This window comes from Sinohyriopsis cumingii, unplaced genomic scaffold (assembly GCF_028554795.1).
Source record: "Sinohyriopsis cumingii isolate HCF-2022 unplaced genomic scaffold, ASM2855479v2 utg001460l, whole genome shotgun sequence".
Lineage (NCBI taxonomy): Eukaryota > Metazoa > Mollusca > Bivalvia > Unionida > Unionidae > Sinohyriopsis > Sinohyriopsis cumingii.
Genome location: NW_028316002.1, coordinates 2,207,434 through 2,232,244, shown reverse-complemented (window position 1 = coordinate 2,232,244; position 24,811 = coordinate 2,207,434). Strand labels below are relative to the sequence as shown.

The 24,811-nt window shown below is 35.4% G+C and overlaps 1 protein-coding gene across 1 annotated transcript in view; it reads right to left on the bottom strand.

Annotated features, from left to right (window-relative positions):
* LOC149772483 (uncharacterized) overlaps window positions 1-18,855 on the bottom strand; it is a 63,114-nt gene extending 44,259 nt beyond the window's left edge. Inside the window, exons 1-4 of the mRNA XM_089947748.1 lie at window positions 17,233-18,855; window positions 13,270-13,338; window positions 2,971-3,204; window positions 1,112-1,186 (exon numbers count right to left, since the gene is read on the bottom strand). Coding sequence (XP_089803874.1) covers window positions 1,112-1,186; window positions 2,971-3,204; window positions 13,270-13,338; window positions 17,233-18,820 — 1,966 coding nt within the window. The 5' untranslated portion in view covers window positions 18,821-18,855. The remainder of the gene's footprint in view (window positions 1-1,111; window positions 1,187-2,970; window positions 3,205-13,269; window positions 13,339-17,232) is intronic.
* Between the last annotated feature and the right edge of the window lie 5,956 nt (window positions 18,856-24,811).

The following is a 24,811-nucleotide window of genomic DNA, read 5'->3' as shown; positions in this document are numbered from 1 at the left end:
TTTACCAAACTTTGTAAAGTTTTGTTGAATGAAGCTTGAGATGAGGTGGGATTTTTGTCAAACTAAACACCATGCCACAAGAACTCATTTGACTTTATTGTCAGGTAAGCTAATTACAAATAAATAATAATGTTATAATATCATGTATAATAAAACTTTAATAAATCTATCATATAGATGTTTCTGTTAGATACTGGAGTAACATACTCTGCTTTGAATATTACTACATTTAATTGTGATATTAAAAGCATCTGCATGTGAATTTACCTAAAGCAATAATTTTAAATTCTGCTAAATTCAACTGTAAAGGTAAGTCACTGCCAATCCCAATGCTTCTCACTGTAAACCAAGTACATCTATCACACTTGTATACTCACCTCATTTGTATTCTCCATCACTAGATAGTTACACAGATGTCAAAATGCAGAATTCATCATAAATCTGATGTGTCATCCTGTTATAATTTTAAAGATTTAAAGATTGGTTGGAAAATATTTCAAAATGTCGTAATTGGAATGTTTGTATCTCTGACCAACTCTCAGGACTCTATTGTGGGAACCAAGTATGATACCTCTTTCAAAATGGTTATCACTGGGACAACATAAACATTAATAGTCATAAAATTCCACCCAGTAACTTATGAGATGTGGCAACAGACAGATGAATAGATAGATGAACAGAAGACAGATGGGAGGTTTTCTTGAGACTTTTAGAAATGCTTGGAGATAATAGATATCTCAACCTGACAATGAAAATCAAGAATTAGAATATCAAAAACAGTTCAGCATATATATATAATATATATATATATGTGTGTGTGTTTGTGTGTATATATATATATATATATATATATATATATATATATATATATATATATATATATATATATATGGAAAACAATGCATCAATTTCACTTCAGCCATATTTAGCTGCATATTCTGTGAATTCAACTAAAATCTGCATAGACCCAGATGTCTTGTTGGCTAATGTGCTGGTAGATCAGTGTTTATGCTATTCATTTTAAAATGATGAACAGAACTGTACAGATCCTAATCTACTGGAGTATTGTCTGTGTTGGTACTTGGTATGCACAGCAAATATGTTATGTTACCATCTGATGACTCGTAGTCTGAAGCAAGCTCATTCTCAGATTCTGATTGGTGAGAGTCCGCATCTTTATCCTCAGCTATTTATAAAAATGAAAGAGGAATTATTGGCTTTACACCTACAAAGTTATAGTTATTATATACTGATATAAAACAATTAAATTGTTACAAGTAAGAAAACAAAGAGTCTACCCTAATTACTTTAAGACAAGGTTTATCAGTTTCAGACATAATTATTAACAAGAGGCCCAGGTGGGTGTGATATCACTCATCTACGTAACTGACACAGGTCACACCACAAATGCAAATTCACACATATTGAAACTGGGGGCATGAAAGAAAAGATTGAAGCACTTAGTTGTGACAGTCTAATGTTACTGTGGATAATCTATTATTTAGAACACAAATATAGGATCATAAATCAGTTGTAAGAATTGGTTGTGACTAAATAGGGTGCAAACGGTTTAAACATATTCAATACAAAATGATTTGATAATGTTTGTCATACTGCAAATACAATTATGTGTGAATGAAACAAACATCCATGATGCATCTCACTGGTCAGGAAAAGATGTACTATGTATATATGTATGTACTGAAGGAAGTGTTCTCTAAACAGTAAATTAGGTAGATTAATGGAATGCAAATTATATTAGGCCAGCCCTGGTCTTATCATTCAAGAAATATGGTACATTTGGTGAATAATATTGTTACTAATTAATAATTAATTTTGGTTCTCTTTTCTCTTCAGTTCTTGGCTGATCATAATCTATTGTAATGGTTTTTTGTGCACATAAGACATATTCTATAATAATAATAACAATAATGATATACTGTATTAAAAATATTGACAATAACATAGTCTTGCTTCCAATGTACTCCAGAATAAGGCAACCTCCCTATCTATAACAGAGTATGTTTTTGGGTTCCCATGAACATCGTTATCAAAAGGATTACCATTATCATAACTTTGTGCTGTTATCTCATAAATGTTCCATTTTTGGAGTGGGGGTGGGAATGGTCACCATGTGTTTCTTCAGATTTTGATGGCTAAGATCTGATAAGTTGTTATTAAAGGACACATAATGATATATTTAGAATATTCTGACATTATTGTAATTTATGTGAACTGATATTTTATATGACATCTATCTAAGAACACCTCAGCACTTAACACTGACCTTTGACTTCTTGAATTACAGATAAATGGCATCTGACATTATACCATTGACTTGCAATCAAATTAGATCATATGTTGTGATCTGCTGCATTCAAAACATACTTTACTTTAAATTAGCAATATTTATAAAATTGAACAATTCCCAAACCAAACAGCTAGCTATCAGTAAACTGTTGCAGCTTGCTGTTTATTCAAAATTTCAGTGGGCTGCGAGTCAGTTTTGTACTAGGTAACTTGACAGCATTCTAATGACACCTGCTATAATATACCTGTATTACCAGGTCAATGCATTCCTCCACCCCTCCTCAGACCTCATATATTCCTTTCCACTTTATAAAATGCACAAATTAAATTTGCACAAATTTCATGAATTTTAAATAAATAATGAAATGTTCAAAAGAGAGGTATATCAGTTTCACAGAAAATGCTATACTAATCAGATTTTGTGGACATCTATTAGACTTTACCCTAGCAATTCATAAATTTCATAACTGCACATACAGTAGACACAAAGCTTTTCGAATTAACTTCAAGAAAATCCTTCACATATACAAGTTCTTCCTGACTGGGACCTTTAAACTTATAATAAATCTATAGGTCATTTCTTACTGGACACATCATGCTAAAAAGGCTTTGTCTGCCAATCTCCTATGAATTCCTTCTCCTGATTATCAATTTTCTTACCATCTAGGGTGTTCATATTTTCCTTTAGCTCCCTTGTGACCCTGACCTCTGTCAGACTGTTGTTAAGGTTAGAAGAAGGTGGCAATATACCTGTATAAGGTCTGCCATCAGAATCAGTATTGTCAACTTCCCCTCTTCTGTAGATCCCATCTGAATCATATGCTGTATCATGTTTGGGGTTGCTAGGAAATGGAGCAGCATGGTAACCAATGGAACTGTCTGGTCCACCACTATCTGTAAAAATGACCTTTATGAAAGTTTAATCTGTATTAAATCTGTGTTTTGGCATGAAGTGGTCAGGTAATTTGAGTCTTGTGTTGATCTGTCTTGAATCTGATTACAGTCTGGGTGACAATGACAGTTTTTAATTTTGGTCAAGTCATGGTATTGTATGGAAATGGAGCACAGAATTAAAAAACCTGGACTGCACATGAAAATCGAGTTTCAGTCCGGGTCTGGGTTGAATACCTTTATTAGTTTGCAATGGATTTGTCATATCCATTTTCAAACTCAGGGTCTTAAATCTGGATATGGCCTGGAGATTTCTGTTACTGCGATAAAAAACCCAGAAAAACATGAAATGAACCCAGAAACCAGGCTTTAGTCTGGGAAAATGTGTGTTTTTATTTCTGTACAGAAAAGAGGCATAGTCCATCTTGAAAAAAGGCATTTAGGGAAAATTAAAATTTATTTTGTTTTTTTACGTCTCCCACTATTTCTACCCTCACAATTTTCTCACCAAGATTATTTTAATCCAGATCTGAGAGCCAGAAATGTTTTCTTTTCCCAAATAAGTCCCCTTAGTGGTCAATTTCAAGTAGGTTCATGTTTATTTAATTTTACTGAATTTCTTTTGTTTCAAATTCTGCTCTCATATTGCTTATTTTATTTATTAATTTATTTTGCTAACATTAATTTTTTTAGCACCCTCATTAAATATCTTAATACTGCATATGGCCTTTGTGCATGCAATTAACTAACAAAATTGTCATATTTCTAAATGTTCATATATACACATTCTGTGAAGTATCATATATTACAATACATTTGATTTATTTAGGAGAAGAAAATATGTATATATGCATGTCATATAAATTACTGTAGCTATTGTTACTAGTGACATTTCAGTGTATCTGATCTCTGCTGTGTTCTTGTAAATATGTACTGTGTACCTGTCTGCTTTTAATATGTCATATGTCACATTGGTAAAATTGCTTGTTTAGAGTTAATGTTTTTAAGTTACCCTGACTACCAACATCAAAGAAAGTTATTTGTATCTGGTATCATGTTTGATTAATGAGGACTTGAACTTTATCTATGTCTTAATTTATTATAAAGCAGATCTTCCTAACTGGATGATTGCCTAGATTGGTTTTTATACATTTCCAAGAGGAATTTGTATTACGTCTAGGTCAAGGTCATTTATGGTCTTCGATTTGATCTGTATGGTATCCATGTTCTGTTTGTGTTCTAAATAAGGCTTAGCCTTTGCATTATCTGGTACTTTATTAAACTAGAAATGGAACTAAAATTTGATTTTTCAAAAATGTTTCTCATTTAAATAAAGAGAAGATAACATAGGACTTGCTCTTGTTGTGGAAATTATTATGTTTTTTAAATAAAAAAAAAGAACTAAAAATAATGTCAAAAAAGGATATAATTGTTGACAGTTATGAGTATGGTAACAGGCACTTTTGTAATTTACAATTAAGAAAAGATTTTTCTAAGGTTCATTTTCCTTTTATTACTTTTGTTAATAAATATAAGCCTTTTTCAGCAATTGCAAACAGCAAGCTAATGAATGCAAGAAATGAATTAGCAAAATGGAATTATTAGCTAATAAAGAAATAACTTTTCCAACTAGTGTAACAAGCCAACTTGTTCTTCCTACATTTTCTGTTAATCCTTGTACAAAACTTGGTAAGTTTATACCAAGAGTTGTTACTATCATACTCATAGCTATATAAATAACAGCAATTTAGTGTCTTTTCTTTAAGCATTTGTTTCTCCTAATGGTAATTTTTCTTTAACTTTTGTATAACTGTTATTTATATGTTTCCAAAAGTTATTTTGAAATCATGTCCTCAGAGGGACTTGTCCAGTGACAGACACTCTAGTGACTGAAAAGATTTTCTAGTTTCTTGATTTGAAGCCATGTCTGATATTTTTCAGTTTTAACAAGATTTTTAAATTAGCTGCTGTGGTGGTCATATTGGATTTCGGAGTGACACATTTGCACAAGAGGTCAGAAGACATCTTCTGGTGGAAACCCTTTCCTGATATGACTTTCCATTTTGCAGCAATAACGATAAAAAAATTCAATATATGGTAGACATACTGGATATAAGATTTGCACCATCTCCATTTAGTAACAACTAGAAATCATAAGAAGTCTTATGGTTAAAACGAAAGTACATGACACTGCAGTGATTTGGCAGCAATACTAGAAGAGGATTGGCACCATTTTCATTTATTACCAACTAAACATCATAAGAAGACTTTCGATAAAAACCCCTTCCTGTTATGACCATTCATTCAGGAAAACTAATGATACCAAGATTTTCAAGATGGCCACTGTGGTGGTTGCATTTGACACCATTGTCATTTAGGACAAACTAGACATTATGAGAAGTCCTCAGGTAAAACTGCAATGCAATATTACTTTTCATTCAGTAGTAGTAGCAATGGCAATATTTTTAAGATGACCATTGTAGTGGCCATATTGCACATGGGATTGGCATAATTTTCATTTGGGACTAATCAAACATCAAAAGAAGTCTTTTAGTGAGAATGCCATATTGATTGATCATCCATTCACTACAGGTGGAGTAGCAATAACTAACATTTTCAAAAGGAACACTGTGGTGGCCATACTGGATGTCCAAGTAACACCATTTTCATATTGGATCAACTAGAAATGGGATGAATGTGTGTGTAAAGTTTTATGGCAATTTTCTAGGTAGTTTAGAAGGAGAAGTGATAACAAACTTGTGTTGATGGACAACATAAGCTTCTCTGTGCTATGACCACTGGCTAAAACTATAAATAAATTTAACACTCAAAGATGTTAGAAGAAAGTACAAAAAAGCCTTTTAGCAATAGAATTCTTTAGGTATGCTTTTAAATACATTGTGTAGTTGTTGATTTTTGAAAAATAACAAAGAAACTTGCTTGTGGCTTTGAGTTCAATGTTGTTATTAATATATCTTTTTTGTCTCATGAGGGTTGATGGTAGGATGTTTGTTTCTGAAAAATGAAAATACAGTGTTCTGTAGCTGAGCCATGACATAAATAGAAATGTTATTACGATGGGCAGATGGCTATATTTTTTATTTTCATCTTGTGGGAGCGGGTGATAAGGTATTCTTTTTCACAAATGAAACTTAGCTGTTTTCTTGGTATGTTACTTAAACCATGTCATACAGCAGCTATAATGTAAAAACTCAATATCTGGAGAAATTTTGCACAATTTAGTGAAACTGAGAACAAGTTTTTCAGTAATTCCCATTGAAGACTGCTTCTGCAAACTTTTGCTGCCACCAAGTTCTTAAGGGTTTATTTTCTACATCACTGCTATTTTAGTGTTTAGATGCTATACTGCCTGCTCTCACTGACATCACGATTACTTCTCTTTCTTCTGGTGTTTTTCAATCACTTTTAAAAATTGGTACTGCAAAGCACCTTTGAAAAGGCCAACACTTGATGCCAACAGCTTGAAAAACTATTGCCCCATTTCTAACCTCTCATTCATGTCAAAAGTCATAGAAAAAGTAGTTCTGTATCAAATAACATGTTACTAAGATATACATAATCTCTTCAGCAATTTCAAGTTGGCTTATCACCTCTGTCATAGCACTGAAACTGCCCTCCTAAACATTGCTAATATGATGGCAAGATTTTGGTTCTCACACTCCTTGACTTATATGCAGCCTTTGATACGAATGACTACGATATCTTGCTGCACCATTTGCAGCATGTTTTTGGCATCCACAGTACCAATTTATCAAGGTTCAACTTATACATAACTAATAGAAACTATTTTTTTAATAGTAAATTCTTTCTTATGAATACTTACCCAATCATAATACCTTAGGAGAACTACTACTACCTTGCAAATTCAGCCCTCCCTGATAACACTTTAACTAAAGAGTATCACCTTCATGGTTGGGCAGAGAGATCTCCCCTTAAAGCCGGGAATGGAACCAAGTCCCAAGAATATCTCAGTTACAAGTGGAGTGTAAGACATGCTCTCGATATGGGTGTAACTGTGGGGAGGTTAGGAGGGTGTATGTGTATCATAGTTATTATGACTGGGTAAGTATTTGCCCAAAAACATATTTTACTAGTAAAAAATGAGTTTCTTCTTTAAATACGTTACAAAATCATAATATCTTAGGAGAATAGGTAAGAGGTGATGGGGGGTACATTCCCTTACCCTGGAAATGCCATCTATGTTTCTCTAAAGTATGTGAGACAGCTTCTAAATAACCCGACTGGAGAAGACTCCATCTATTGCAGAGCAGCTGGTGACCTGTTGCACCATGGCTACAGGTCCTACCAGATTGAGTTGAGCCCTTTGGGACAAAAGATCTTGGAGGAAAAACTGAAGAATGTGGACTCCAATCTCTATCCCATGGCATGTTTAATGTCAGTTAGAGAACAGTTCCAGTCAAAGCCTATGTTTGTGACAACTGCTCTAACCTCATGAGCCAAAATGAGCTGGAGTTATTTCTTGATGTGCAGAGCAAATAATCCACTTGATCCAGAAAGAAAGGGTCTGTGCTGTTATATCATCCAGTCCGTGCTTGAGAGGTAAAAAATAAGCATTATCTCCCTTGATGCAACAGCTGATATTCTAAGATGCCACTTCAAAAGCTCATACTCAGTCTTGTAGGTGGTCTTGAGTTGAAGTGTCCAGAGTAGGCAGTGATATCATTGCAAAAGTCTGGTTACCCATGGATGGTAGCCTGTTCTTGGCAATGAAAGAGGGTACCATCATTGCTGATTTTGCCTACTTACTGCCTAAGTAATGTGGAGGCAGGACTTGTATGATCGGTGACCTAATTAAGCTCGAGACCAGTTCAATTGGTGTCTTGTTCAGCCACGTTAATCCCCATAAAAAGTCCAACTAGGCAATGGTCTGATGCCCTGGTGAAATCCAAATGAATAGAAGATCAGATAGGCCTTTGCTTTGTGCGATATCCTCTCATCTATGACAGCAAAGTGTGCTAGTGATGGCAGAATGGTAAATTTAACTGTGATGGGTGCTAACTGTTTCTCATCGAAGAGTCTAGAAAGTTAGCTATTGTGGTATGGATGTCTCCATTGGAATAAAGTACTCTGGAGTGAACCACTGAGAATATATTCTATTGGCTCCCTATACTGACCTAGTTGGTCCTATATTCCCTATTTTTGTAGAGCAATAAGGATGAAGAAACACTCAGATACTTTTGGTTTCTATATCACATTCAGAATCAAAGGTGTTATGGTACATATTCGCTCTTCAAATGTATTGGAACCAGTAATTAGACCAGCCTTAGGGCCCAGGATTGGTGTGACAAAAGGTTGGGACTGTTGGCATTCCACCTATAATTGTCAATACAGTTCATCATAAGTTGATTCCATCAAGCATGTGTCATATGAAAATGAGGGATGAAAAACCATTCAATTTGTACAAGCTCCTGCTTATAGAAAAATGAATCTGCCAATACATCAGCCAACCTGTGATATGCCGATCTGAAACCTGGATTGTCATTGAAGTCACCACTTTAGCTAATCCCCTATAAAAAAACAAAGGTCCAAGTACTTGTTCCAATTTGCTGTTTGAGATCACTCACCATAGTGAAGTTATCAGGCAGAATGAGAATTTGATTTCCATGTAGTTTCATCATTCATAACCAGCATCCAATTTGATGATGTGGACATATAAACAATGATCCTGAGAGGGCTGTGCTCCTATATCAGTCAGAAAAGGTAGGAGACTGGCTTAACCCCTCCACCTAAAGCCCTCTCTGTTTGCATCCATAGTGATCATACTTGCTGGAGAATGTGTCTGCTGAGATATCACCGATATGAGTCCAAAGTGTCTTTGTGATGTAACCTCAAATGGTTGTTGATTCAGAGTTGGTCCAATTGTCAAGTTTTGGTCTCCACTTGGACCACATAATCATTGTCGTGGGAGCCCAATAAAGTGACCAAGGACTAAAATGTCTGCTGCAGTAATGAGCAAAACTCAGCCAGTGAATGAAAACTCTAGCAGAGGCACAGAACTTATAATATAATGAATTCAAATCTCATTCTTGGTGAACACAGACCTAGTCAAACAAACCTTGAAAGGGTACAAGGTCTAAGGTGCACTTGTTGACAAAAGATTGAGAATAAAAGTAACACATAAAATTATGTCTTGCTCCAAAATATAACTAGTTTGTCATTTGTAATCTGTTATAGGTGAATCACAGATATTCTGAATGCCATTTGAGTGGGGCATGAAACCACATCTCTACCAAGTCTACACTACATGCAGTCTTCACAATAAACAGCATTAGGACCTGTTGTATTTCATCACAAACCCAACAGCATAACAGAGGTGACTGAGTGTGCTTAGGCTGAGGATCAACTGATAAGTGCAGCATTGTAGCTGGAATAGCTGTGGCCAAATGCTTTATATGCACTGAATGTGACACCGAGTACCCAGGAGTTACCATTGAATCCCCATGTTATCATTGTAAATCTTCTTCAATCAGCCACGAAAGACTGGAGTCTTCTTCTGACCAGGATCTGTGATAAGGGTAGAATTTGGGGCCTGTATGTATGTCATCAAGAAAGGGGTAGTCTCTTGGAAACTCTGGACCTCCCTCTGACTTTTCCACTTAGTTCAGGACTTGTAGGACTGTTTCCCAGTGGCATGCACTTTAGAGATGTCTTGTTGGTTGCCTTGCAAATCAATCTACTATTATTGAGATTTAGAGGGAAGGTGGTTTGTAGCAAATTTCATCAACATGATCATTAAAGAGAATAGATGATGGAGGCTGTAAGCATACCTTGGGCCAAGATAGGTCTGTAAGGTGGGGCTAAAGAGCACTGAATCTCTTCCACCTGTTGTAGGTTCATAGCTGCAATTATAGCTATAGTATGTTGTATCTCTTTGTTATAAACTAGACACTCATATGAATATGCACCCACTTATTCCACTGAGATTTGTGGTGGAAGGATATAAGCTGTGGTCCTCATATTGAGCATCATCAAAATACTGGATGCAAGGTTGATCCCATGGTCACAATGTTGCGAATCAACTCATGAGTATTGAAATGGAAAACAGGAGGCCTTTGTCAAATAATACACCCATATATGCTTGGAACTTATAATGTACCCAATCCCAAAATGTCAATAACTGTTCAGATCATGGAAGCAACAGAAACTAGAATCTTCTCACCTGATGTCAGAACTGTAGACCCACCAGGTGATGTAGAAAAATGAGGACAGAACTCATCCAAGTAAGGTCTAATAATGATGATAAACCTGAATGCCCATTTCACCGTCTAAATACTGAAGCAGTGAAGTCAGCATCTCCTGTGCTACCTGTCAATGATGGTGGTCTACTACACTTGCAGCACTTATGAGGCAGATCCCATTACTTCGAATGTGTCACTAAATAGTCTCTTGGGGGGGCAGAGGCTTGTGGGTGAGTGAAGAGACATCCCTCAAAAACAGAGGTCCCAAATTGGACATTGTATGCCTGAAGTGTTTTGAGGCACTATTGTGGGTATGACTGATTCATGAGGGTGTCTACATAACTGTACATCTTCAACAGCAGCACTATCTAGTTAGACTGATCCATGAGAGTGCCTTTATAGACTGGGCATCATCTGCAGCAAGTGCCTTGCAGCTCTATGCAAGTTAGACTAATCCAAGTTTAACTGGTTACATGAAGTGGGTTCGTTTGGTATTATGAGCTTGGCAGTACTATGTGAGTCGTGGAACTGGACAAGTTTGTCTTCTGGTGGTTGATACTGTACTGATTGTCGTCATGGCCCTTTGCAATCAGCTATATAGCCAAGTCTGGTCTTAAGGAACATGACCTTGGCAGACATGACATAGTCCAGTTCTTGAAGTTGGGACGGGTTATGGCGTGTTTGATCCAGTCCATAATTCTGATAGGAGAGACTGTGAACTTATGCATGTTGCTGCTTTCCATCTCACTGCCCTGGTATGATATGGTGCGAACCCTTGGGTACAAGCAATGTTTGTCCCTCAAGCTATGACTGACTTCTGTCCATAATAGGCAAGTCTGATATGAATTTCAGGAATGATAACCAAAGAAAATTACACATGTTGAGTGGTTGTCAAACAGGTCTTATCCAATGGTCTAAATCTGCATGACAAAATAGAGCAGACCCTATATAGTTAGTTGAGTGAGTGTCCTGCTCTGAACTAGTAAGAAACCATGCAGGGTTACCCACTATGACAAATACTGGTAGACAGGTGTATGTCTAGGACATTACTTGCATGAGCGAAGTAGTAACTGTGATATTTCCCAGGGAAATGGTGCTAATTCCCATATCAAGGGGAGATTACTCTGGTCAGATAACTTCTGGCTTTTTCTAGCTAAAAATTGTTATCTGGGAGTGCTGGATTCATGAGGTAGTAATAGTTCTCCAAAGGTATTATGATGGGTAACGTATTTAAAGAAGAAAAAAATTGTTTCAGTAATGGTATATGGTAAACATTTCGGCCCAGATAACTGTTACGGCATCCCATAGGCTTCTGTTCTAGGACCAATATCACTTTATTCTATACACACAATCTCTATCAAGTGTTATAAATTGCCATCCTGTGTGTCCCACCAGTTGTTATGCTGATGACACTCAACTCAACTGTACAAATCTAGCTGTCCAGATGAAGTTGCTTCCACCATCCATTAAAGCACAGATAAGTGTGTCTCGGATGTTAATGTCAAAGATGAGGTGTAATACCTACAAATGAATGATGATAAAAATGAAGTCATGCTTTTTGCCTCATAAAGAATTTCTCAAGCCCAACATTTACCAGAATCAATTAATATCAGTGACATTCCCATTAAATTTAGACAATCACTCTGAAATCTAGTTGTTACTTTTGATAGCTCTCTCTCTCACTGGGCCATCACATCCTGAATGCTTACTAAGCAGCATACCTGGAGCTGAGACACATCAAAACTATTAATAATCTTCTCACATTAACCCTTGTGTTCATTAGTACTCTCTAGACTTGACTATTGTAACATTCTTCTTTCCGGTCTGCCACTGTGTATTCTGCAGAAACTTCAAACAGTCCAAAACACTGCAGCTACAATCATTCTTAAAGCACCAAGAACTGATCATACCACCCCACTTCTTCACAAACTCCACTGGCTACCTGTATGCAGTAGAATCAAATATAAAATCTCTTCTCTCTATTAGATTTCACCCATGTGTACACTCTGCTAGAAGCTTCCTTGCTATTCCCTCAGCTTCATGTTGGACGTCCTTTACGACCATGCATTCATTTGCATATCAGAGCCCAGCTACTTCAAATGAATGCCTCTTAATCTCAGACACAAAGGGACCATGATCACATTCAAGAGTGCTCTCAAGAGACATCTTTTCCACCAGCAAGAATAAATTTGGCATTCAACCATTTGTCATTATTGTTAGATTGATACTGTATTGTAAGCTCACTTTGTGATTTCAGATTATTTTGTGCAAACCCAATTATTTGTTACATGTTGTTCTTTTGTTTAATAATTCATTTATTTGTTTTTATAGTGTTTGTGAGACATTTTCATGTGTTCTATGTTGTCTGGATGCAAAATGATCTTATACCCCTATGTGCTAACTTAAAGTTGTAAAGTGCTTAGAGATTTTTATAAAAGGATGAGGCACTCTATGAAGTCATCATCATCATCATCATCATTATTATTATTTTTGCAAAAGTAATAAGCATGCAAGTTTCTTGTCCTATAGCATGAAACAGCACACATAAGATGTTTTAATTTTGAATACAAAAGGTAACTGGAAAATAAACTTAGGATTGAAAATTCAGCTTCAATGTTACAAACTTAACAACCATCAATTGTTTGAATTTTAGCAGCAGGAAAATAAAGACAAAGTCATTATGACACATGGTATCGTTCAAGTAAGTTTTGTTATAGAAAACTGTCAAGGAATTATGAAGTAGGATATCTTCAATAAAAACAAGATTATGTACTGATGTAAGTAGTCTTGACTTCCTATTGTCTTTGCAACTATGAATCCTGGAACAACTATAAAAGCATTAACTTACTTGACATATTGTGTTCTTCCATTTTTGCTAACCTATCCTCAATTCTTTCCAAACGTTGCATTGTAAACTCTGGAACAATAAGAAATGGTATAAGAAAATTAACATTTACAAACTGTTCACAGACGCAAAATATTTACTGAACTATCAGTTATCTTTATTGGTCAAAACATCAATAAAGACTTCAATTCACAAAGTTTCCTGCAGGCATGTTTCTTGTCCACTAGCATCTGAAATGTTTTATTTATATTTTTATATGTAATGAGTTTTCAAAAATAGATGATTCTACCATATTAATTAAGTCAACAATCTGGCTGCCCCAATTTCAACCCCACACGTTTTATTTTAAAACTATTTGGAAGTTGAACAATCTCACTTGCCACAATTTTCCCCAATTCCTTTCATATCTCTATATTGCTGGATCAGAACTGTAATTTTATGTTTATCTTACCAGAAGTCATCTTGTTCATACAAAAGCTTGCCAATGCTTTTTTAAGTATAAGTATTCAGACTCTACATTGTAAGTGCATAATCAAGCAGACAGTGCCTACATTTTCATAGTGTATTCCTGTCTTAATTAGAACGTTTTATTTCCTTGCTGCTGGATATTTGATAATACATACTGTTAATGTGTGTGTGTGTGTGATTAAGATTTGTAACATAGCTTTAAAAAAATGTCAGTCATATCGCTATGACATCTGCAGTGTTGCAGTTTATAGTGATATCTAGCACTGGGGCATGATGCCACAAACATGTAGCATGATGTCCCACCCAGTCACATTATCCTGACACCATGCTGACCAGTCCTAACACTAACCACTTAATGCTGAGCACCTAGCAAGGCAGCTGCTAGTACCATTTTTATAAGTCTTTGGTATGACTTGGCAGAGGTTTGAACCCACAACCTCCCGCTTCCGAGGCAGATGCTCTAACCACTAGGCCACTGGACCGGTATTACTGTTCATGAGATACACACATATTTTGTGATCATGTGAATTGCTTAAAATGACTATAGGACCCAAGAGTCATCTGCCAAGGTCTGCTTGGAGTCTTGTGGCCTAGAGCGAAATGCTAAATTATTATTTTGAGCACTTTATTTCTAATGACATTGTATTTCACACTGTTTTATTGAAAAGAGAATTGTTTTTAATCCTGTTCTAGGTGTTTTCTTTTGTTCAATTTACGTTGCTTGTTAAATATGCTGCAATAGATTAATATCCTTGAAAACAGAAAAGAACTTTAATAAACAAATCTTTCACAAAAATCTGTATTAACACAATGCACACACACGTTTCTGGGTGTGTTTCCTTACTGAATAAATTATATCTTAGCTATTTACAAATACGCAGTAATTATTATTTGTAATTATTTGTCCCATTAATAGTGATGTTGACAAAACATTCTTTTGTTTGATTTTAATTGTGTGTATCTTAAACTTAATTATTCATTTTATGTATTGGGGTAGTAATTTAATTAATTTTTTCTCATTGTAAATGTCACTTGCATCATGTATGCACATTTACTCATTTTAAATTAAATATAAATTGTTCTTGTAAAATTTTACACTAATTTTCGTTAACCAAAGTCTATTTAATACTGATTATTGAAAGCTCTGCACCTTAACTGTCATCAAGAGCCTTCCAGATGAAAATTATCGATTTCTATGGTGGCCATGTACTAAACTTGGGTCAAATAAAGAGCACGTTGAGTGGAATCATCACAATATATGGTATTATGAATTTGTTTATCACTGTGAGTAGCTTTCATTGTGACATCACTGCACATGACATTCAATCCGGATTGTACTGGATCACACCTTCCAGTTCATTTCATCCAAAAATGTCTACATACTTTAACACTGATTTTGCCATATGCACTCGGGGCATCTAAATAATGACCTTCCCAAAAAATATGGATGTATACAAATCCTAATGAAGTGAATACTTGCCACTATGAAGAATCAAATTCTAAAAATTGGTACCCTTACTGAAATAGTCGTTGCTGAATGCGTACATAACCTGTGTGACTTTTACTAAAGTTTAATCCTTTTAGTGGGTCTAATGGGTATGTATGTTATAGGATAATTGAAAAACCTGGAAATGGAAAAATGAACAGACAGAACATGAATTCATGCTTTTCAAATGATTAGTATGTTTTGAAAACACAGTTAACAAATGGAAGCCATATATCTTCATCACCAATGAAACTAAGAATGTGAGATAAATGTAAATTTCATGCAAAATCTCAAGAATATAAAATTATTTTATGAATCTCACGTGTGGTCTTATTTTATTTTTAGTAAAAATAAATGAGGATGCTGGATCACAGAAAATACACAAATCAGTGATTGGTTTCAGGAAACTTCAAATTTTTCATTACAAAGGACAAAGTTCATGAACTCAGTACTATAACTGAATAAAATAGCAATATGATTTTATTTCTAACAAATACCTTACCTACATCTCTCCCTTCCTTGGTGATGATTACTACATTTTCAACTCTCTCTCCCTCTCTCTCTCTCTCTCTCTCTCTCTCTACTGACTGTAAAAACAATTTAAAATTTCCGATTTCTGGCTGAGGACTTTACCAAAACTCCTAAAATTATAAAATGTGCAAACTCACAATTTCTTTCAAACAATTAAAACCCCTCATTTTAGCAGTAAATAGCCATCCTTCATTTTAAGTGTTAAAAGCAATTTTTCATAATACATGTACTTTTTTAGCTGTTCAAATCATATTTTGTTCTGTTATATAACATCTTTTTGGAATTTAACATTTCAGTTTTGTAAAACTTATGTTTTCATTAAAGCAGTGAACATTTTGACTGTTACAATTCTTAAACCTGTGTAGTGATCATCATTCATCATGCTCTCAGAGCTAAAGTACCATGCCAGTATCAACAGTAACATGTGCAATTAAAACTAAAGTACCATGAATGCATCAAAAGTGACATATGCAATTAAAACAAAAAGTACCATTATGCCTGTATCAACAATGACATATGCAATTAAAACAGTGTACAGTGACCAACATCCACCAAACCTTCAAGGTTAATGTAAAATGCATGTATCAACAGTGACATATGCAATTAAAATTGGGTATAGTGATAACATCATGCTTTCAAGGCTAAAGTACCATGCCTGTATCAACAGTAACATATGCAATTAAAACTGTCAACATCCACCATGCTTTCAAACCCTTTAGGTATTATTACTATTTGACCCAAGCAGAACTATAATTGCATCAGACCCAACCATAGTTCCCAAACAAATTAATATTTTTCAGATTTTTCCTGGAGGTTTGCCAACAAATGAAGAATGTTAATATGATTTAATAAAGAGTAGCATTAAAGCCTAAACAAAACATAACATGTTTATTGAGTTCTGCCACTTGGCTTTTGTATAGGATGACAAAACAAACCTGTGTGATTTGGCCAGTTCCAGTTTGCTTGGAAAATTCCAGTTATTTCATTCAAATACTACTATAATCAGAAAAATGTAACATAACCAAGTTTATTTTCATGTGTACATGGTTTTCATTAAAAATGTAGAAAAATGAATGAATTATGCAGTGTATAAGGAAGTCAATTAATGTAGTGATGGGTTTATGTTATGTAAGGTTTCATGACCAAGTGGAGAAGTCAAAACATTGCATTTTAATAATGGATCTGAATAAGAGAAATATACATAGATATCAATGAAATGTATTACCTTGTCTCATAGATATCAATGAAATGTATTACCTTGTCTCATAGAGATCAATGAAATGTATTACCTTGTCTCATAGATATCAATGAAATGTATTACCTTGTCTCATAGAGATCAATGAAATGTATTACCTTGTCTCATAGAGATCAATGAAATGTATTACCTTGTCTCATAGATATCAATGAAATGTATTACCTTGTCTCATAGATATCAATGAAATGTATTACCTTGTCTCATAGACATCAATGAAATGTATTACCTTGTCTCATATCTTGTATCATGGTCTTCATATCCTGTATCTCTGACTTGAGGTCAGCTTGTTGCTGAGGTAAATCTTGAACTTTTTCATTCAGTGTTTGAAGAGAAGCAAGGCAGCTTTCAAATTTTTCCTCTGTTGCTTGATTAAGATACAGGAAGTTACTTTTATACCAACTGAGAAGCTCCAGTTGAAGTTTTATTTCCATGTGAGCATCAAAGGAGCCTGTTTTAAGTTCAGTTATTTTCTGCTGAACTTCATGACAGAATTTATCTCCTAGTGGAATGGAAAGTCGGCACAAAATAGCTTCTAGTTCTGCCCAGATGTTTTCAAAGTCAGAATTATTTAGGGCTGGATGTGATATGTGGCCAAAATTATTGTTTCTGATGTTTGTCAATCTCTTCAAGTCTGCTGACATAGAAAGGTCTGTGTCCAATATTTTACCACTACTATCTAACTCAGGTTGCAGAGTTGTGCAAATATTCCTGAGTAGAATTGATAACAATGTTATGTCAAACGCTTGTAGGTTTACAACACCTTTAGGTGGAAACAGCAATGACCATTGTGGTGCTGTTAAAGCACATGATTTTAGTTTTTGTAATTCTGCTGACTTTGAAAAAATGAATTCAATGATTTGTAGATCAGATACAGAAGGAAAAACCATGCATTTCTCATGCCACCTCCTTGCAAGATCCTGTAGAGCCACCATTGATTTACCAACCCGCTGTAACTTCTTGTTCCATTTAGTCAACTTCTGTTGTACTTTTTTGTGCCATGTTTCACCAATGTCATCAATCTTGACCTGGCAGTCCTTATGAATTGCTGGGAGGCCTTTCTTCACATCTGTTAAAAGACTCATCAAAATCTTCTGATTAAGGCATTTTGGAATATTTATCAACCATGAATCAATAAGTCCATCTATCTTTGGTTGCCAAGAGGTGAAAAAAGTTTGCAGGCTTCCTTTTAATGTGAGAAAAGAACTTTGTTCATTTTGCTGACAAGTGCTTAAGGCATTTGCTGGATCTCCCACATCTTGTCTGAAAGCTGACCAGAGAGAAATTGTACTTTTATTGAATTCTTCTATTAGATGCAACAGATCCAACTGATTCATATGGCACAGGTCGATAAAATCTTTGGTCCAGTTCCTTATAATTGTCAACATTGATGAATGCTCCAATACAAGTTCTTTTATTTCATTTGACCACTTGCTCAGTGTGACATGCAGTGCTGCATTATTACTTAATGTGCCTTGTAAATCTGTTTCCCATGTTTCCAGAGCAAGCAACTGTTGTCTAACTTTTATTTTTATTGGAACTTTTGGAACATTTTGTTTCCATTTCAAAAGTAATTGCTGCACAATTGGCTGACTTGCTGCATCCAGTGTTGAACAATGCTGACTAAATGAATTGTACAATATATTCAGATCACCTGAGATACAGTTGTCTGCTGTTACTTTTTCCAGCCAAAAGTCATGGTACTTTCTGAAACTGCATGTCTTTATGTGAAAATGTAGGAGCTTTTGGAGTACTTCACTTCCAATATTCACTAAACAGTTTGCAAATCTGAACCAATTTAGTGAGTCATTATCCATTCTCTCCTTGAAAACTTTTCAAGATGATAAAACTTCACTAGGCTGCCATGTAATATTTAGACTTGAAGATTATCTGTAATAATAACAGAAATATTGAACATTAGCAGTAAAGCTATGTGGAAATACCTTCTTCTCAACTGTTCTCTAACAAACCCCTTCCACCAACCTAACACATTTACCAAAAATCTTGAATGATGGAGCACACTGTCTGCACTTTTCAAAATATAATTATTCTTCCATGCTTCTCAGCACCGTACCCCTTCAATCAACCCATGTTTCTCTTTAAATTCCCTTCCATCACCCACACATGGACTGAATTGTTGAGCAATGAAGTACGTTTTCAACAGTTTCCAATTAGCACTAAATTTCGCACACAAAATATTCAACATGAAATTAAGAAAAAGGGATTGTACCAGAGGCAGAGAGGGTCCTCTCGTCACATGAGTAGTCTCTTTTGTCCATATCACTGATTCCCACCTCATGAAAACCAGATAGGGTGTTTAGTTCCATTAGCCATTAATCATCTCCCTGAATTGCAGCAATCTTTTGGATTTACACATCTTCACTATCTGCCAAGTGAGTGTTCTTCTAATCCACTCACTGCCAGTGAAGGTTTGAATGGCTTTATATATATATATATATATATATATATAAAATATATATTGGGCTTCCTAAATCCATGTACTTGCCAGACACAACCACCAGTTCAAAGGTTTTGACCAGCACAATCTGAACAACCTAACCTAACAATGGTCATATAGAATATCCCAAATATCATTATATCAAATTGCCTTTAATATGCTTGTCCTATAAACTGTCAAAAAAATGCCTTAACGAATTGAAATTCAAAGGTCACCATGTCTACCAGTAGTTTATAGTCTATTTCTTTGTTTGACAATCAATAGTGCTGCCAACTAAACTTTGTTCCAGCTCAACTGCCTTAAGGTTATATAACTCACAGTTAGCTGGTTAAATTGGAGTAGAGAAGGGTAACTTAGTGCAGTAAATTTCAAAGATTGGCTTCTCAATAAAGATGTTTCTTTCAGAGTTCCACATTGCATGTAGGCTTGTGGATTTCCCACAACCTTTTGTCCTATCTCCACCAAATTCTGACCCTGTGGTTCCCGTCCAAACACATATTTTTATGCTGAAAATACATCTATAACTATTTTTGAGTGGATGTTCATCCATGCCTCTGTTGGCACAAGCAAAGACTAAAATTACAAAAGGTGATAAAACCTGTAAAATGGCAATGAATATCCACTTCAAAACAATGTATCTGGCAATGAAGGCTTTATGGTTTGTGGTAGCTAGCCAAGTTGCAATGTAAATTGTACAGTGTGGAAGATTCAAATTATTTGGAGATTGAAGTCATGATAAAAGTGACTAAATTTAAATAAATGCACAATTTGTCATTCAATTAATGATTTGTTAGTTTGGAAAGAAAAATCAGGAAACATATAGCAGGTAAATGTATTTATTATAATAAATACTGGTAGATAATGAGTGCACACTAAGTTAAATGACAGCAAGATCCAGAATGGAATATTCCATCATGCATCTATTTAAGGTTAACCAGATATTAAAATATGTTAATGTTTTCATGAATTACTTGAGAACAGAATAAAACTTTTATTGCAATAATGTAAGAGACCAAGGAAAATAAGATAGTACAGTGCAGGCCAGAAACTTAACATGGCAAAGCCTGTTGAAACAAGAGTATTTAATTTTTATAGCACTATTATTATTATATTCTTTTGCCCCTCTAAAATGTTTGTCCCCCAAATTTGCATCATGTGGGATATGTGTCTCCCTGCCTTTGGAGCCTATGTACAATACTCTTCTTTGTTATTCTGATTTTGTATATATAAAAAACTGGTATATTCCTAGATAAAACAATTAAGTATAGTTTAACTGTCTGTAAGAGCACTAATCACCATGTCAAAGCCTAAGTATATAAACAATAATGATGAAAACTGTAACCCTGCTGTTTGCAGACAAGAGATTTGCCATACATAACCATGAAGCAAATGATGGAATTTTGACTGGAAGCTGTGTAGCTCAGTGATACACCCTACTTTAGGCTCTCTGCAATAACTTTATTACAGCCATGTGTAATAGCAGTCACTTCAAAAGGGGCACTCTGTAGGTATTATGTACTTCTGAGAAAGTAACAGGTGTAATGTTAAGTTATTTGCATTTGCAACATGCAAAATGGAGAGAATATTGGCATACCTGTATGTTACTCTCATGCACCCACTGTGCTAAAAAATCAGCCTGAATTAGTCCATGTAAAATATCTTTAGAAGTTATTAAAATACAGAAACAAATTCCCAGACTAGACAATACCAACTTCTGAAAGTGCAGTGAATTAATTACAAAATAAATAAAAAGCTAAAAGAAAGTCACCTGCTCTTTTTCATATAATTTACCTCTGAAGTCCTGATCAAGTGAAAATGACCATGAAGAGCAAGCAAATTTTTTTTTTATAGTGCACATCTGCAGAAAGGCCAAGTTGTATCCTCTATAACCCTAAATACACCTATCAATCATACACCAAAATAAAGGGAAAGTTCTTTTAACAATACATATGATTTACAATGTCTTTTTTAAATGGCATGATAACCAGTGAGGAAAACCTGGGAAATTCTTTGTCTTTAAAAATCTAACCCTATGCAAAAACTGTAGTGTCACCAAATGGAAAGAACTAAAGTGTTCATCACATTACAATGACATCCCATTCAAAGTATCAAGGTATATATGGATAAATCATGCACACAGACATAATAGATTCCTGGACCATGCAAACTTGAATGCATTCACTTTTCCCGCAAATGTTAGTTACAAGCTGCTGTTTGGAAAAGATTACATGAACACTTTGATCGTTCAATACATTCAACAAAGAGAGAGCAATGAAGCAGTCTTCAGTGCCAATAAGCTGTGAATCGGGGATTGTCAAGTAAATTGTGTGCAACAATTACAGAGAACTGTCAGCATCTAAATTACTGACAAAATTAGTTTCAATGAAATGATTGTTCCGAATGTGACTCTTTTTATAGAAATTTCAAATAGAAAAGTTTGTTGAAAATAGTATCATTATCAGTTGTAAAGTGAAACCAAGATGCATACCATAAAAAGCCTCCATTTCACTCTCTTTTTCCAACAAGACAGCTACTCAATATGCAAAAGCAACATGACTCACAGTCGGTGGTGTACTAAGGGTAAATGGCACCTGGGGGTGATGATGATAACGCTGTCAACAATTTTCCTTCAACTGATTTTTTTTTATCAGCTGTTTTGGTGCTTGAAGCAACTGTTCTGCCTGCACCCCACCTCCATCATTAGTAGTATGCTAATGCTTACAGTGGATAACTATGTTAGTAACACTGTTTAGAATAATAATAATAATAATAAAGAGGACTTCGTATAGCACCTAATCTTTAGAAGCTCTAAGCTATTTACAACATTACACCAATAACATAAAAAACATATATAATGACATGACTGCAAAATAAAAACACCATGAAATTAGAAAACATAAAAAACATGCTGAAAATATTTCAGGTAGGAAACATTATTAGGTCTTTAAGTTTGTTCTTGCAGTCAAAATAATTGAGTTTTAAGAGCACTCATGAATGGGATCACTGTGTCTTTGTGTCTAAGTTCAGTGGGCAATTCATTCCACATTGCTGGGCCCTGGTATGCAAAAGAACATTGTCCATATGACCTGGTTTTCATAGTGGGAATGATGAGTATACAATTGTCAGAAGAGGAGCGTAAGTATCTTGCTGGTGTGTATACATGGGTGAGGTCAGATGGGTATGTTGGACTGGAGTCTGTCAGTGATATGTAGCACTGAGAACAATTAATTTTGTGTTTGATTCTGGATCGATGGATAGCCAGTGTAGGGTACAGAACAGTGGGGAGGTGCGCTCTGATCGTGGTACTCTAAGTATAATATGAGCAGCTGTGTTTTGAACTTTTTGAAGTTTCTGGAGTAGATATTGAGATAAACCAGGCATAATTGAGTTACAAATAGTCCAGTCTTGAAAGTACTAATGAATACACAAGTGTTTTAGTGGCATCAATTAAAAGATATTTGCAAATGGAGCTGATGCATCTCAGCTCAAGATATGCAGCCTTGCATATTCATGACATGTTGGTGCAATGTGAGAGTACTGTCCAGAGTAACACCAAGGTTTCATACTGACTGTGTGAATTTAATGTTGGTGTTGCTGATATTTATTGTTTGAGGTAAAGGATGTGAATGAGAAAATCTTTGTGTTGTAATCAGAATGGCTTAAGTTTTATGATCATTCATCTGCAGCTTGTTACATGTCATCCATGATTTCACACCAGAAACGCACCTCTCTACACCTTGGATGGTAGCATCAACTTGAGTTGGGTGGCTAGACAGATATATTTGGATGTCATCAGCGTACAATTGGTGAGACAATGGATGATGATCTATGATATTTGAGAACGGCCGAGTGTATAGAATGAAGAGAACAGGTCCAAGGACAAACCGGAACACCACAACATAGATCAACTGGGCTGGAGTGTATTTCATCTGTTGACCAAATAGGACTTGAACCACACAGTATGGCTGTATCATTAATGTCAAATGCATGCTGGAGATGTTGAAGTAATATATCATGGTCTATTGTGTCAAATGCTGCAAAAAAATCAAGGAGGGTAAGGACTGTAATCTTTCCGCTATCCAAAGCAAAGAGAATGCGATTAACTACGTTTAGAAGTGTGGTTTCAGTACTGTGGCAAGGGCAATATGCAGATTGTACATTGCTAAAAAGACTGTTTGAATTCAGATGAGATACAAGCTGGGATAGAACAACCTTTTTTAAGATTTTTTATATGAATTGGAGATTAGAATCGGGGCGGGTAGTTCTTTAAATTGTTATGGTCGAGTGTTGGTTTCTTCAGTAGAGGCTTTACAATGGCAGTTTTGAAAAATGATGGGAATCCCCCAGATGAGACAGAGGTTTTAACAACATCAGTTAGTGAAGGCAATACTGAATCTAAGTACTCAAGCAGCGGTGATGTTGGAATTGGATCAAGTTCACATGACTTTGTTGCACTCTTCATCACAACTTTATGTACTAAATCCATAGAGACAGGTTCAAATGCTGCTTATGGCTGCCGCTGAAATTCTGTATCCCAACTGTATGGTAATGATGAGTCAATTGATATTGTGTTGTCAAGCTTATCTCTAATGGTTTGTACTTTGTCACGGAAGAAATTTGCAAACAGGTCCGGAAGGTTGACTAGAGAGAAGGTAGTTGGAAGTGGTATACATTTGTTCCTTGACATTAACTTGTTAGTAATCTCAAAGAGCTCTCTGGAGCTGGAACTTTCCATGATCTTAGTAGTGTAGTGGGCTGATTTTGCTGCATGGACTATATTTGTGACATTCTTCTTAGCGGCTTCATAGATCTGCTTATGAATAATGAGTCTGGTGGAAAGCCAAAGCCTCTCAGCTTTACGGCAGTCTCTTTTAGCAGTGTGAAGCTGGTCCCTAACACTGCTATACCATGGAGAACACTTTTGAATTAACCCTTTAAGCCCCGATCCCGTCTGTAGGCGTGATCCGGTTTCTGCATTCAATGGCCGATCCCGCCTGTAGTCGTGATTTTTTTACTGCATTCAATGGCCGATCCCGTCTCCAAGCGTGATGAATGTGTGTTAGATTCAACGTCTCTGATTGGTTAGAAATGGGTTTATTCCAAGAACTAACAACTATTAAACCAATCAGAAATGATTTTACTTTCATTTGCGGAAATTTGAATTGTTCAGAAGCTAAGGGCTCCTGTTTTGAAAGCGGTTTAACTACACGTGTTCTGGTCATGAAAAATCGTAAATGATGGCGGACGTAAGAGTAATTTTTGATGAGAGCAAAAATGAGGAGTTTCTCGGGTTTGATCTTGAAAATACTGAGCAAGCTGAGGAAAGATATGTTCGCCAGTTGGATATTTT